The sequence below is a fragment of the Monodelphis domestica genome, chromosome 1 (genome assembly GCF_027887165.1).
Source record: "Monodelphis domestica isolate mMonDom1 chromosome 1, mMonDom1.pri, whole genome shotgun sequence".
In the NCBI taxonomy this organism is placed as follows: Eukaryota; Metazoa; Chordata; class Mammalia; order Didelphimorphia; family Didelphidae; genus Monodelphis; species Monodelphis domestica.
Window position 1 is genome coordinate 170,082,545 of NC_077227.1, and position 13,864 is coordinate 170,096,408.

The window sequence follows — 13,864 nt, forward strand, 5'->3', positions numbered from 1 at the left end:
CAAAGATGATTTTTATGCTCTTTTGAGGTAGTCTATTTCGTTCGGTGCCAGGAAGAGGAAGAGATTTGTGTCTAGATTGCAGTCATGTTTACCCGGAAGTCCAGAGGCAGTTCTTTGATGTTCTGTTGGATTTCTTTTTCTGATATGGGATTGTTTAAGAAATCTATTTCTTCTTCTGTTAGTCTAGGCAATTTATATTTTTGTAAATATTCATCCATATCGCCTAGATTGGTATATTTATTGCCATATGGTTAGGCAAAGTAGTTTTTTATGATTGCCTTAATTTCCTCTTCATTGGAAGTGGGATCCCCCTTTTCATCCTTGATACTGTTAATTTGCTTTTCTTCTTTCCTTTTCTTAATTAAATTGACAAGTACTTTGTTTATTTTATTTGTTTTTTCAGAGTACCAGCTTCTAGTCTTATTTATTAGTTCAATAGTTCTATCACTTTCGATTTTATTAATAACTTCATTGAGGAAAATGACAAGGGTGAGACATCCTTTCAAATCTTATGGGATTCAGCCAAAGCAGTACTCAGAGGAAAACTCATATCCCTAAGTGTATATATTAATAAATTAGAGAGGGCAGAGATCAATGAATTGGAAATGCAAATAAAAAAAGTTGAAAGCCAACAAATTAAAAACCTCCAGAAAAAAATCAAACTAGAGATCCTGAAAATTAAGGGAGAAATTAATAAAATCTGTAAGTATTTTCACAAAGAGTGTAGATACAAGGAAGGCCTACATCTTCCTTATGTCAAGTGTCACAACCTCGAGTCTCACACTAGGTTCAAGTCCTTTGTGTTGGCGTAAAAGTGCATCAATCCTTCCTTGATTGGTTTCTTTTTTTTTTTACCTGTGTGCTCTTTTGGCACTATTCAGGTTAAGTCTGTGCCCCTTTTTTGTATTTTCTTGTCCTGTAATCAGATAGAATCATTAAGCAACGTTCCATAAATTTTCTTTTTAATCAATTAATGGCATCATTTTTATAGTCTCTAGCTTTTGGGGCATGCATTGACATTATAGCAAATGTCATTTTAACTTATATTACTGCAAAATCAAAAAAAGTTAAAGAAAATCTTAATACTGGTGACATGTTTTTCAAATACAAAAGGAGAAAAAATAAAAACTGAAATAGTATATTGCACATGCAAGCAAAAACAATAATAAAAGAATTTTAAAAATAAAAAAATATATAATTTAAAATCATTGACACACTGTGTCCTCTAAGGAAATGTAGAGTATAAGACTTCTCACCAAAAATGAGATCTATTTCCTCTTCATCTCTGGCCATGATCCACTGTGAATACAAGCAAATGACTTTCACAAGGTAACAAATTTTTTTAATAAGGAACAGTAGTACCACATGTAATGCACATTCATAATGGTATCAATATCCCCCAAATTCACAATAGCCCAATTAATTACAATAGCAAACAAACCCACTATCATATTTCACATAAGTTATTGTATGACATTAAAAACCCTATGAATTGATGGATATTTGTCACAGTTTTTAAAGACATAGCAAATCTTTCAACTGTGGCAAATACATTTTAAACAAAGTAAAACTTATTTGGGTCTAGGTCATCATCAAGAAATCTAGAGATCATTCTGGTGGAAATAAAGTAAACTGAAGAGTTATAAATGAGAGATGCTCCTGTTTTGGGAGTCATCCAGGGGTATAGTGCCCTGGGATTAACTTCCCTGCTCCTTTTGTATGAGACTGTGATGTCCCATCCATTCACATTTTTATAAATGTGGGAGATGGGGATCATAATTGTATTTCACTTCAGCTACTAAAATGGACCTTATCTCCTGTTAGAGGCAGCCAAAATGATCAAAGTTGTCGGGAATAAGGTCTAAAAAATCATGTCTAAAAACCCCTTAAAATCAATTTGAGATATTTAGCTCATTAAATTTTTCAAAGGTTGTTATACAATTATAACCAGTTTTTTTGAAGTCAATCCATCCTCTATGAGACAATTTACAAAGCCAAAATAGAAAAAGCTGTTTTTATATATGGGCTTGTTCAATAATATTTGTTCAGTATAGTTACAGGGGAAAAGTAACAGAATATAACAGTCGTTAAAACCCAGTACATTAAAATGATTCAGTGTAACAGAATAGTATTGAATACATTAATATATGAACTTAAAACTAACAAAATTAAATCTTAAACAAAACAAGCAGCAAAATGCAATAAAATACACAGATTTTTATAAAACATTGGAGTCTGAAAAGCCTTAAAAATATAACCTCCAGTCTCTTTAAAGTTCATTGGATTTTCTTTTTTTTATACATTGAGTTGCCATTTTTCAGAACTATGGAATTGGTTCCAAGGCAGAAGATTGGCAAGGGGTAGGCAATGGGGGTCAAGTGAGTTGCCCAGGGTCACACAGCTAGGAAGTGTCTGAGGCCAGATTTTAACCCAGGACCTCCCATCTCTAGGCCTGGCTCTCAATCCACTGAGCCACCCAGCTGCCCTCCCACAGTGAGGGTGGGTTTTAATTTCAAATTGGGTCGGTCCACATGGCAAGGAGTTGCAGGGAGATGAATTCATCTCCTGAATCTCAGGTGAGATAAATAAAAGAATCAGTGTACTCATGAAAAAACATCCTTTGGAATAGGAAATGCACTGCTCTCTCATAGAATCTGCCACATTTGTAACTTCCTGTTTGGAAAAGTCTCTTCCTTCTCCTTGCCTCACCTACCCACCCCCTGGTCCCCTGCCACATGGAAGCTAATTGTCGCCTAAGAAAAAATCACCCCCGTTTTTACCAGTGGTTTTTGATTCTGAAGACAGAAGGGGCAGCTACCAGCAGCCTGGGTCCTGGGCTGGGGAAATCTGGCTCGGAGGCTGGAGATCAGCTAGAGCTGAGCCGGTGCTGGGACCGGGAGAGCGATCTAGATCAAGTAGGTCAGGATCGGATGGCTGGAAGCAAGTGTGGATGGAGCACAGAAGCAGGCAACAGGAGTGAACTTAATCAAGAGGCTTTTCTGAAAAGCCTTGGAGAAACGTGGCTTAAAAAAATAATTATCTAGGCTATCTTTTTAAAAAATTGAGTTCTCATCCAATCTTGTGATCATCATTAACTGTAAAAAATTAAATTAGTCTCTAGTAATAAAATTATTATATTTTGAGGTTTATTTAGGATTATTAGAATTCAAGGAATAAAGAAAATACAAAATATAAGAAACCACATACCCATGGCTGATTCGCCAATTCAGAATACCCACACTTAGCTTCCATATGTAATAGTTAAAATAGTTGGAGCCATAAACTGTAGTGATTAAAATAGTGGAAGACTTAAATTGTAGTAGATAAAAGAGTTGGAGAGTAAATTGTGACTGCAGAAAATATGTTTTCACTACAGTGTCTTGTTTTTAAATCAATATATATGGTGGTCGCCAGGGGAAAATTCCCAATTATTAAATATACCCAAGTCAACTGGGTTTTATAGAAATTTTAATTAATTAATACAAATGAGGAATTAAAAAAGAGAGAAAGAATAAGAAAGGAATAAGTATGAAGGGCCTTAGCCAACATGGCCTAGACCTGAGTTTAAGAGAGAGATCAGTCAGTCCTTAATCACTCACCACAAGATCTGTCCAAGCAAGAATATAGACACCAGTTCAGCCAGCCATCCTTCTCCAGGGAGAGATTCCTCTCACTGACTCAAGAGAGAGACCCCAGAGGGACAGATTCTCCTCAGAGGGAGCTCCAGCCAGCTCAGCCTCCCTCAGACTGTCTTCAAGAGACTATCCTCCAGAGCTGTGTCCAAATCTGAATGAATCAGAATGCTCTTGAGCTCCTATCTGAGCTCCACTTTATTTCTCCTATGTCACCTCCCCTAAATTCTTACATCTACCAATCACAGTAGATGTTTTTCAAAGGACAGACCATTCTTAGTTCACACCTGAGTAGACCAATCTTTTGAGTAATTCACTCCTGAGTAGACTAGAATCTCTGAGTAAGTTTTCACCTCTTTGCTCCTTCTAAGTTCACAAGTTGCCTGACCTTTATAGGTACTTAGCACCCTTTTGTATTAGTCCTAAAATAGGCATGGCTTAAAGAACTTTTTGTCTTACTATAAGTATGGGTTTAAGTACTTTTCGTTGTTCAGCAAAGAGTTTGCAACTTTATCTTCCCCTAAGGCATGCTTAAGTATGGTGAAGTAGAGTTCTCACATTCCTGATCAAGTACCTTCACTGCCCAAATGGAGAATGGTCCCAATGGGGAATGGTCTTAACCCAACCTTATGAAGTAGGGTCTGGGAAATTTTAAAGGTTCACAATCCTAACCTTATGAAGTAGGGTCTGAGAATTTTTTATGGTCCACACTTACTACGTCATTGCAATGGGAGAGCAGAGAATAGAAGACAGAGAAGTAGGTATTACTGCCAGTTTATTTTATTTTATTTTATTTTATTTTTTTAACCCTTACCTTCCGTCTTGGAGTCAATACTGTGTATTGGCTCCAAGGCAGAAGATTGGTAAGGGCTAGGCAATGGGGGTCAAGTGATTTGCCCAGGGTCACACAGCTAGAAAGTGTCTGAGGCCAGATTTGAACCCAGGACCCCCCCCCCCCCGGTCTGTAGGCATGACTCTCAATCCACTGAGCCACCCAGCTGCCCCAGTTACTGCCAGTTTAACTCCTAATTGTGATCTCACCCAGGTGGAGACTCAGGTGAGATTATAGGGAATTCTGGGAAATACCAAGGACTTCAGGGGATGGAAGTTTAGGATTTAAATCTCCATTTTTACAGTATTATCAAACAAATATTTGATGTTATAATGGCATTTTATATGGGATGGAGAGCTAGTTGACTACAAACTTAATGTGAGTTAGTAATAAGGGGCAAATGCCAAAGCAAAATTAATTTAGATTGAATTAAGACATTAAAGTATCTAGAACTAGGAAGTAGTAGTCCTATGTACTGATGAGATCACATCTAGAATATTAAGATCAATTCTATGTACCATATTTTTAGATGAATATTTGTAAATCAGAGCATTCCCAGAAGAGGATAATCAGGATTGTAAGAGGATTTATTTTAACTATATCATGAAAAATTATTGAGTTAGAAATATTTGGCCTGTAGAAGAGATTTAGGGGGAACACAATATAGCTATCTTTATTTTAGGGCTTCGTGTGGAAAAAATTTTGACTAATCTCATATGTCTAAACCAAGACAGTAGATAAAAGTTAGATGGAAAGAGAATTTGACCAAGAAATAAAATAGATGATTATTTTGTATACTCAAAGCAAATCTAAACTAGAATAGACTGAGGTGGCTAATCTGTCATTCAGTGTGTTTGAGCAGAAGCTAGATGATCTTCTGACAGGAATGTTGAATGGAGAAATATGTAACGTGGAAAGACCAAGAAATCTATATGGTTCCTTCTAATGCCCTGTTGGTAAAAGATGAGTGGTCAACAAACAGAAATGTTATGGGAATCAAAAGCAGCAATAGTTTAAAACTTAAGTTGACATATTCTGTAAGAGGATTATTTCAGTTTTTGACATGTTCTTCTATCACGAATATCTCATTATTAGGTTGCTTTCTTTTATGGAAGTGTTAGAAGTAGTATGATCTAGTTTTTTGGTAGACTCACCATTGTCAGGAAAACCTGAGTTCAAATTCTACTTCTGACATACTATATAATCATAAACAAATTGTTTTACTTATCAGTGCATGTTTCCTTGTGTGTAAAATAAGGAGCTTGGACTTCTAAGCTACAATAACTATAGAAGTCAGGAAACTGTAAGCTCCAGAGATGTGGCTGATATGCATCATTGAAAAGAGTTTTCTCTCTAGAAGTTCCCACACTAATGAAAACAACAAAAATCAAATAACCATGAGATGTGATAAATTTTGCAAATTCATTAATTGTACAAAATTTTGTAATATTGCTAGAATTGCATTACCATATTTTTAATATGTGATTATTTTTATTATATTGGCATTTATCAACTAAATTTGAAATGTAGTTAATGTTGTTTGATAATATTATGAACTTCGAAAAGCCCTATTAATGTGGGCAAAAGAAGTGTATTAAAGAAGAATGTTATTAAATTAATTTTCAGGCAACATAATATGACTGAACTGTTGAGAAGCAATAGCAAATAACCTTTCAGATTGCCATTCATAGACTAGCTCTGTAGCCAACTGCAAGTCTCAGGCAGGCCCTATAAATAGTAGTTACAGCTAGGAATTGAAGAACAATCTTTAAATGTTCATAGAGTCAAAAGAATTCTTGGTCTCCCATCCATCTTTTTAGCTATCACAGAATTTATACAATTGTACAAACAAGAAATCATGACATGAAATTTGAAGGGACTTTATTATAAAACAATTACTTTACCTCTTCCCATACCTCTTATTTTACCTGTGAAATATATCCAGTTTCACAAACCACTTAGTAGGCAAATCAGGACAACATAAAACTCCTAATTCCCAATCTAGTGCTTTTTTCTACTATACCATCTACATAACCTCTTTTTAAATCATTGAAAGCTAAATTGTAGGAAAGAGTATTGTCTAAACCTTTGATCTACCATAGTATCTATTCTGGTAACATGAGCAATAATAACAGTTTCTACTTAAAAATTCCAAGTCATTTTTTGGGAGTAATTTTATTTGTTAATTGTTTTAGAGAGTTGTTAGTTTGTTTAGAAATATATTGTTTTTTAAAAAATATTTTCCTCTTTAATCCTTTGTAACTAGCAAGAAGTTGAGAAGTTTACAGACCTAGAGAAACTCTACCTCTACCTTCAGCTGCCTTCTGGTCTCAGCAATGGAGAGAAAAGGTATATCTATATGTTTTCTCAGTTTCTGATATTGGTGAAAAACCATATGGACAATCCTCTGTTTTTGTTATATTTCTGAAAACTTTCAGAAAATACTTGGAGAAAAAAGAAGTCATTTTTAGTACTTGTACAGTTTTTACCTAAGTAAAAATCTGTAGTCTTCTCCATCAGTGTTTTTAAATAGGTTAAACTGAATGCCTACTTTGGCTTTATTTTAGCAACAGGATGCTGCACATTTGACCAGTTTTTGAAAATTAGAAACCACAAATAAACAGATTATCATGATAAGAAATAAAACATTAGGAAGTGTTTTTTTAAGTTGTTTATTGAAATGAGAAGTTGCAGATTACAAATACTGCCTTAGGTTTGTGATAAATTCAAAATTCTTTTCTGATTTGCTGTTTGGGACCTACTCCAGATACACACTTTACCAGTTTTATGGTCTTGCTGATGCAAGTACATCCTTCAGCCAGCTAGATCTTCTATGTCTTCAAAATGCTGGGTAACTCTTGTTCATTCTCTACCAACCTAACATATTAATTTATTGTCTTAATTTATCTTTCAAAGGTTTGGCCAGAATATTTTGGAAGGAGTGTGTTAGCAACTGCTGTGGTTACATAGTTTGCCAAAAAATTATGTTTAAAAATCAGAATAAAAAGCTGTTTCTACCCCTTTTGTTTGGGCTCAGGAATCTTGATTGCAGCCATAGCCAATCTGCTCCTAACATTTAGATTAAGAAAGTTTTTTATAACAAATCTAATTAAAGACTTGATTTATTAAATTCAAGTCATAGGCTAATTGCTCAGTTGTAGTTTGGACAGAGGATGTTTTCTGCTGCTGCCACATTTTTAAAACTATCCACGAAGTCATAAGTTCCTTATGTATTGGTAAAGGGAATACCCACAGCAACAGAACTATAGATCATGTTTAACCTTTTCTTAATCTTCCTTCAACTTGTGATTCTAGAATAAAGCAACTGTGATTAAAGGCTTCCAGAATTGTAAGGCTTCCTCCAATTTGAAATTTCTACAATGTCAACAAAATGCCTAACCATCATATGCACTATAAGTGAAGAGACTTAGTAATATGTGTAGTTCTCGAGAAATGAAGGCAACCAGATCTTAAATTGAAATATCCTAAGGCGTAAAGGAATGTTCTAAAATGATATCCCACTGCAAATCTAACTCCTAATGAAGAAAGGAAGTTGGTTTATGACATTCCTCAAGGGATACATATTTTACTCTTCTAGACTCGAGCATTCACATTATATCACATTTAAAATTCTAGAGGAAGTGGCATCTAGAGGAGAGGTTGTAAGACTAGAAGTAGGAAAATCTGGGTTCCTGTGCCAGATGTGACTTCAGACAAGTGACTTATTTCAATATCTGTTCCTCAATTTCCTCATCTGTGAAATAGGAATATTGATATGTGCTCAAACAATATCAAAGGACTATAGAAACTAAATAAGATGATAACAAGAAAATACATTAAAAAACATGATTCTATACATACAAGTATCACGTAATATTATTCAGAATAGAAAACTAGCACTTCTAGATCTGTCCTCTTTTTTGAAATCCCCTTGTTTGTTATGGTCTTACTTATTTTGAAAAATCGTGTTCCTGCATTATTTTCACCAGCCTTGATTATTGGCTCATCATAATAAAGTGTTGTTACTGCCTTCATTCTTATTTTTGGCATCCTCTTACCCCTTCATGGCCCTGCCCTAGCTTCTTTCAGTACTCAAAAAACCTTTGCCCAGATAATTCTTACAACAAAGTGGAATCTTTGGTGAGAAAACTTAGAATCAAAGAAAATAAACAACCTTCCTCTGTACCAATGGAGGCATATAAAACATACAAACTTTTTCTTTTGAAGAATAATTCTGAAGAAGCAACATCATTTCATGCTCCATAGATCATTAGAGGATTTCATAGATATCGTTAGTTTCTATGATGACTACTTCACAGGAATAGAGGTGGTGGCTGTATGTCAAACTTGTGGTAAATTGGGAGGTGTGCTATCTTCTAGGAACATATATTTATGACAGAGAGCCTTCTGAGAGTCATAAATTCAACAATTACTATCCATTTATGCTTAATTCTATGGGTACCAGTTATATAGTTAGAAGATACCTGTAATGCATCTGTAGAAACTTCTGGGTAAAATGCTGAAGGAATTAGAATCATATCTTCTTTCTATTTTGAAAGAGAAGATTTAAAAAGTCGATGGTATCAAAGAGAAAGATTTCATTTCCTGAGCTATTATAGTCTTATGATCCCACAACCACAGGATTCTAAAAAGTAGCTTGGGAAAGATGCATTTGGTAAATTTGCCAGCCAGAGCAATAGGGCTTTAAACTTAATTTTGGAGGAATGAGGTGGGGAGAAAAACACAGATAAAACAATAAATGTAAATATGAAGACCAGCATGTATAAAAGAAACAGCATAGCACAATTTACAACAGTAATTGTCAGATGAAAAGGAACAGAAAGCTTGTCAAGAATGAAGAAACTTTATGACCTCATGGCTTTTCTTTCAGCGCACAGTAAAGTAACATTCTTGGACTTTTCTCTCTGCTTAAAATTACTTCTGACTTAATAAAACAGAATCTCTGTTGTGGTGCTGGACTTGCTGCCTATATTCCTTAAATATATTGCCCTTCTGGCTTCTGCCACTTATTACAAAATTTCAGAATTTCAGAGTTGATAAGGAATCTTCCATCTCTGGAATGTGATCATCTAGTCCAGGCTTTACTTGAAGAAGAAACCCCTAATCACCATACCTGATAAGTGGACATCTCACACTTGTGGGAAAACCTCTCTAATGAGGAGGACCCCACACTCCACTTCTTAGGCAGCACTTCTATTTTTGAACAGTGCTGGTTATTAGGGAATTTCTCTTTATATCAAACCTGTCTACCCATTGGGAGTTTACCAGAAAACTCCTAATCTTCCTTCTAGAAGACAGATTTTCAAATAAGTTTGAAGATACCTGTCATATCCCCTAAACCTTTTACGGGCTAAGCATCCTTGCTTTCTGCCTCCAATCATCATGTAGAATAAATTTGAGGCCTTTTATCATTCTGGTTACCTTTCCGTGGGCATTCCAATTTATCAATGTCCTTTCTAAAATGTAGTGTCCAAAACAGAGAACACATTGCTATTGATATTATCTCAGAAACGCTGAGAACAGCAAGACTGTCATGTGCTTATTCCTAGGAACTATGTTTCTTTCAGTACAGACTAGTATCAAATAAATTTGCCTGAATGAATAAGCATTTGCTAATTGCTTACTTTGTGCAAAGCTTTGTGCTAAGTGCTTATAATACAAGTAGAAATGTACAACAATCCTGGGCTCACAGCGAGCTCACATTCTCATGAGGGATACAGCACATGTAAATCAGATGTAAAGGTCTTATAATCTGTGGGATACAGTAGGAAAGCATCAAGTAATTAATTTCCTTTAATGTTCTTTCTACTGATAAGATCATATCAGTTTATGATGTTGAACAGTTTGATAGCACCAAGTAAATTAGTTTTGAGAACTTTATTTTCTGAGTGCTGAAGAGGAAGAAAGGACTTTAGAGCCCTTAGAAACATTTTCTAGGTTTCTTCTTCATAGGAGTTATTTCACTGGATTCTGGCTTTCATATCATATGTTGTAGTTCACCAAAGATCTCAGATTTTTTTTCCATACAAACTGCTGTACATCCACCTCTCTCCAGTTTTGTTTGGCCTTGTGAAGTTGATTTGTAAAAAAACATGGATTCTGTGAATCAGTTATTTAATGTGTCCATTTTTAAAAGTAACAAAACCTTGAACTGAATTAATAGAAAGCATAGTAATGTCTTCATTATGGGACTCTACTTGTTAGAAATAATGATTTCTATTTCAAACACTACATTTTAAGAAGATCTACAACCCAGAGAGTGTCCAGAGTGTGAGAATTCAAATGTGGAGGCTGAAAACTATGTCAGATGGGTAAAAAATTAAAGAACTAGAAATATTTAGCCTATAAAAGAATAGACAGAGGAGATATGATAGCTGCTTTCAGATATTTAAGTAACTTTCTTGTAATTAAAAAATTGTTATATATCATTTCAGAGAGTTTAACTGATACCAGTGATTAAACATTATAAATAGGTTTTAATTTAATATAAAGAATATATTATGACAGTTATAACTGCCTAGCAGTAAAGCAGGTTGTTTTGTGAAGTAATATATTTGAATAGTTAATTTTGTTATCTGCTCAAATTTCAGAACATTGTTAATGTTAATTTCAGGCATTATGGTTTTCTCAGCTAATATTGTTTAGGCTAAACAGACTCAACTAGGATTATGAAGTCCTAAAACATTGATTAGTTGGAAATTTATATAGGGGAGTACAGGGGAGGAGGAGGAGGAGGAGAAGGAGGAGGAGGAGGAAGTGGATGGTAGTAAAAGACTTTAATCTGGAAAAACAAAGACTGAAAGGGGATGTGACATGATGACTATTTTCAAGTATTTTAAGGTTATATAAAAGAAAGATTAAACTGACTTTGTCAGAATATTATATATTGGTAGAAATAATAAAGGCAAATTTCTGAGCAAAATTGACAATTAGAAGCTGCCTACTGTCTCAAAAAAGCGGTGAGCTCATCCTCTCTGCAAGTCTTCATGCAAAAGAGATGACATAATCCTCATCCCTCAAATGACAATTTGCTAGGATTGTTGTAGAGAGTATTCATTTTTCCAGTATAGAATTGGACTGAATCATTTCTGAAGTCCCTTCCAACTATAATATTAAACAACCCTTAAATTTCAAAACTAATACTAGTAGCCATCATTAATCATGTGTTCTTTGTATTTTCTTTCTCACTGTCATATCTCTTTTTGTCTGTCTTCATACTCTAATTGATTCACATTCCTATTCTTTAGCAATCTACTTTTTCTTTTTTTAATATTTCTTCAAAATTCATTTTATTTGCCAAGTTTTCAGTGTTGGTAATATGCCAGTTTATTTTAGGATATATAAGAAAGAAAATGAAATTAAAATTAATTTAAGATTTGATGTTATGGTTTAGTTGGTGGATGCTTTTAAAAATTCATTTAATAAGTTTTCTGTATGTAGAACTCTATAAGTAATAAGAACTCAATGAGCTATCATGTCAGAACCTGAATCAAATCAAGTAAATGCTTACAAAATTTATATTTCTATTGTGCATTTCATAATATTTTTGAATAAAATTATTATATAATGCAGAGATGCAGCTAATATAAATCTACTTAATGTTTAGCTAAATTCTATGTTCTAATATTTTCCTAAGTACCAGGAAACTAAAAACTAATTGGCTTTTTTTAGTGTCATTTTATGAAAAATTTAATGGTCTACCAAATTCAGGCAAAGCAAATTGTCACTAAAACTTCCATTTGATGATTTTTACTAAATCATATATCACTACTATTTATTCTGCATTTCTTGACTAGTTAGGGAGGTACTTGTATGAATTGTTAATTGGAAAAAATAATCTTTTCAGAAAGTTTAGCCAGGTCTAGCCAACTAGAGATAGAAAAGAGGTAGAAATAGTGAACTATTACTGAAACTGAAAAACTCTTCCTTGCTATTTGTTTTCAGGAATTGACTAGTTTTCTTATTTTCAGGCTGTTTTGTAATAAAGAAGTTTAGGTCTGTCCAAAAAAGTCACAAAATGATATGATGTTTCAACTAAAATATAATTTTTTTTTTTTGTGACCAGTGATCAGAGTTCCATGTCATCTAGCCGTGCCCAGCAAATGCATGCCTTTTCCTGGATCCGAAATACATTGGAGGAACATCCTGAGACTTCACTACCTAAGCAGGAAGTCTATGATGAATATAAGTAAGTACTTTGTGGAGGTGTCAGATCTACTGATGCATAAAGGGATTTGAGTATTATACAGTTCTCACATACTGTTATTTGCTTCATTATCAGTGAATACCAAGCTGAAGTCTTTAAAATCATGAATGGTATGGATGAACATGGACTTATTCAGCAATTCCCAGAATTTGAGGGCACCCTTTGAAGCTTTAAAGAGAGAAATTTGGGACAAATAAATGGAAGTACACAGCAGGTAGTAAACTTGAGGAACCTAGTTACTGGCAAAAAAAATCTTCAAAAAAAGGTTTGGATAAAGTAATAAATGACAGATTTATAATGGATTATGAAGGGAAACTAGGTTGGGTTTTGGGTTGTTTTTACGTTCTGGTGGGGGGGAAGAAGTACATCCCTATTGTTCTGAAGTTAATATCACAGAGGAACAACTCTGCCTTACATCTCATCCATTTGTGCTATTGAACCTGACCTATCATAACACTTCAGTATGAATTTCTTCCTTGTACACAGCCTTATAATCAGCACTAAAGGTAATGACACTTGGGATTTTTAAGTTCACAAACTTATTTAGGATTCCCACAAATCTTCATAAACCTTATAAAAAAGCAGGAAAGATTAACAAACAGGAAGTTAACAAAGATGATCATAGGAAAGGAAATAGAGATAGAGTTCTAGAAAAAAGCAAATCAGGAAAGGAAACCTGTGACAATATCAAATGAGATGGGCAGCATATGAGGGGAACTAGGAAAGGAGGAAGCCAGTGCAAGTATTTTTTTTTTCTTTTAAACCCTTATTTTCTGTCTTAGAATGATGCAAAATATTGGTTCTAAAGGAGGAAAGTAGAAAGGGCTAGGCAATTAGCTTTAAGTGACTTGCCTAGGGTCATACAGCTAGGAAGTATCTGAGATCAAATTTGAACCCAGCAACTCCCATTTCAAAGCTTCACTCTCTATCCACTGAGCCATCTCACTGCCCTTAATACCAGTAATATTGACATGGTTTGAAGAGAATAGTTATAGCTCCATATAAACAATTAGTCATAAAAATTTAATTGCAATGCCTGCTGTGTCCAAGTTGCTTTAGTTAATACAAATAGCTGCTATATATATGATTTTAACCTTGCCAAATTCCCCCAGTTATACAACCTATATATCCTAGATTTCCTAACCTCATTTAAAGGAACAAAGAGCCTAAGAG

General features: G+C 34.3%; 1 protein-coding gene across 2 annotated transcripts in view; it reads left to right on the forward strand.

Annotated features, from left to right (window-relative positions):
- Positions 1-13,864, forward strand: part of RFX7 (regulatory factor X7) — a 179,840-nt gene that overhangs the window by 139,901 nt on the left and 26,075 nt on the right. For both annotated transcript variants that reach the window (XM_001368308.4, XM_056809808.1), the window contains exons 3-4: positions 6,731-6,813; positions 12,551-12,673. In XM_001368308.4, coding sequence (XP_001368345.1) covers positions 6,731-6,813; positions 12,551-12,673 — 206 coding nt within the window. The remainder of the gene's footprint in view (positions 1-6,730; positions 6,814-12,550; positions 12,674-13,864) is intronic.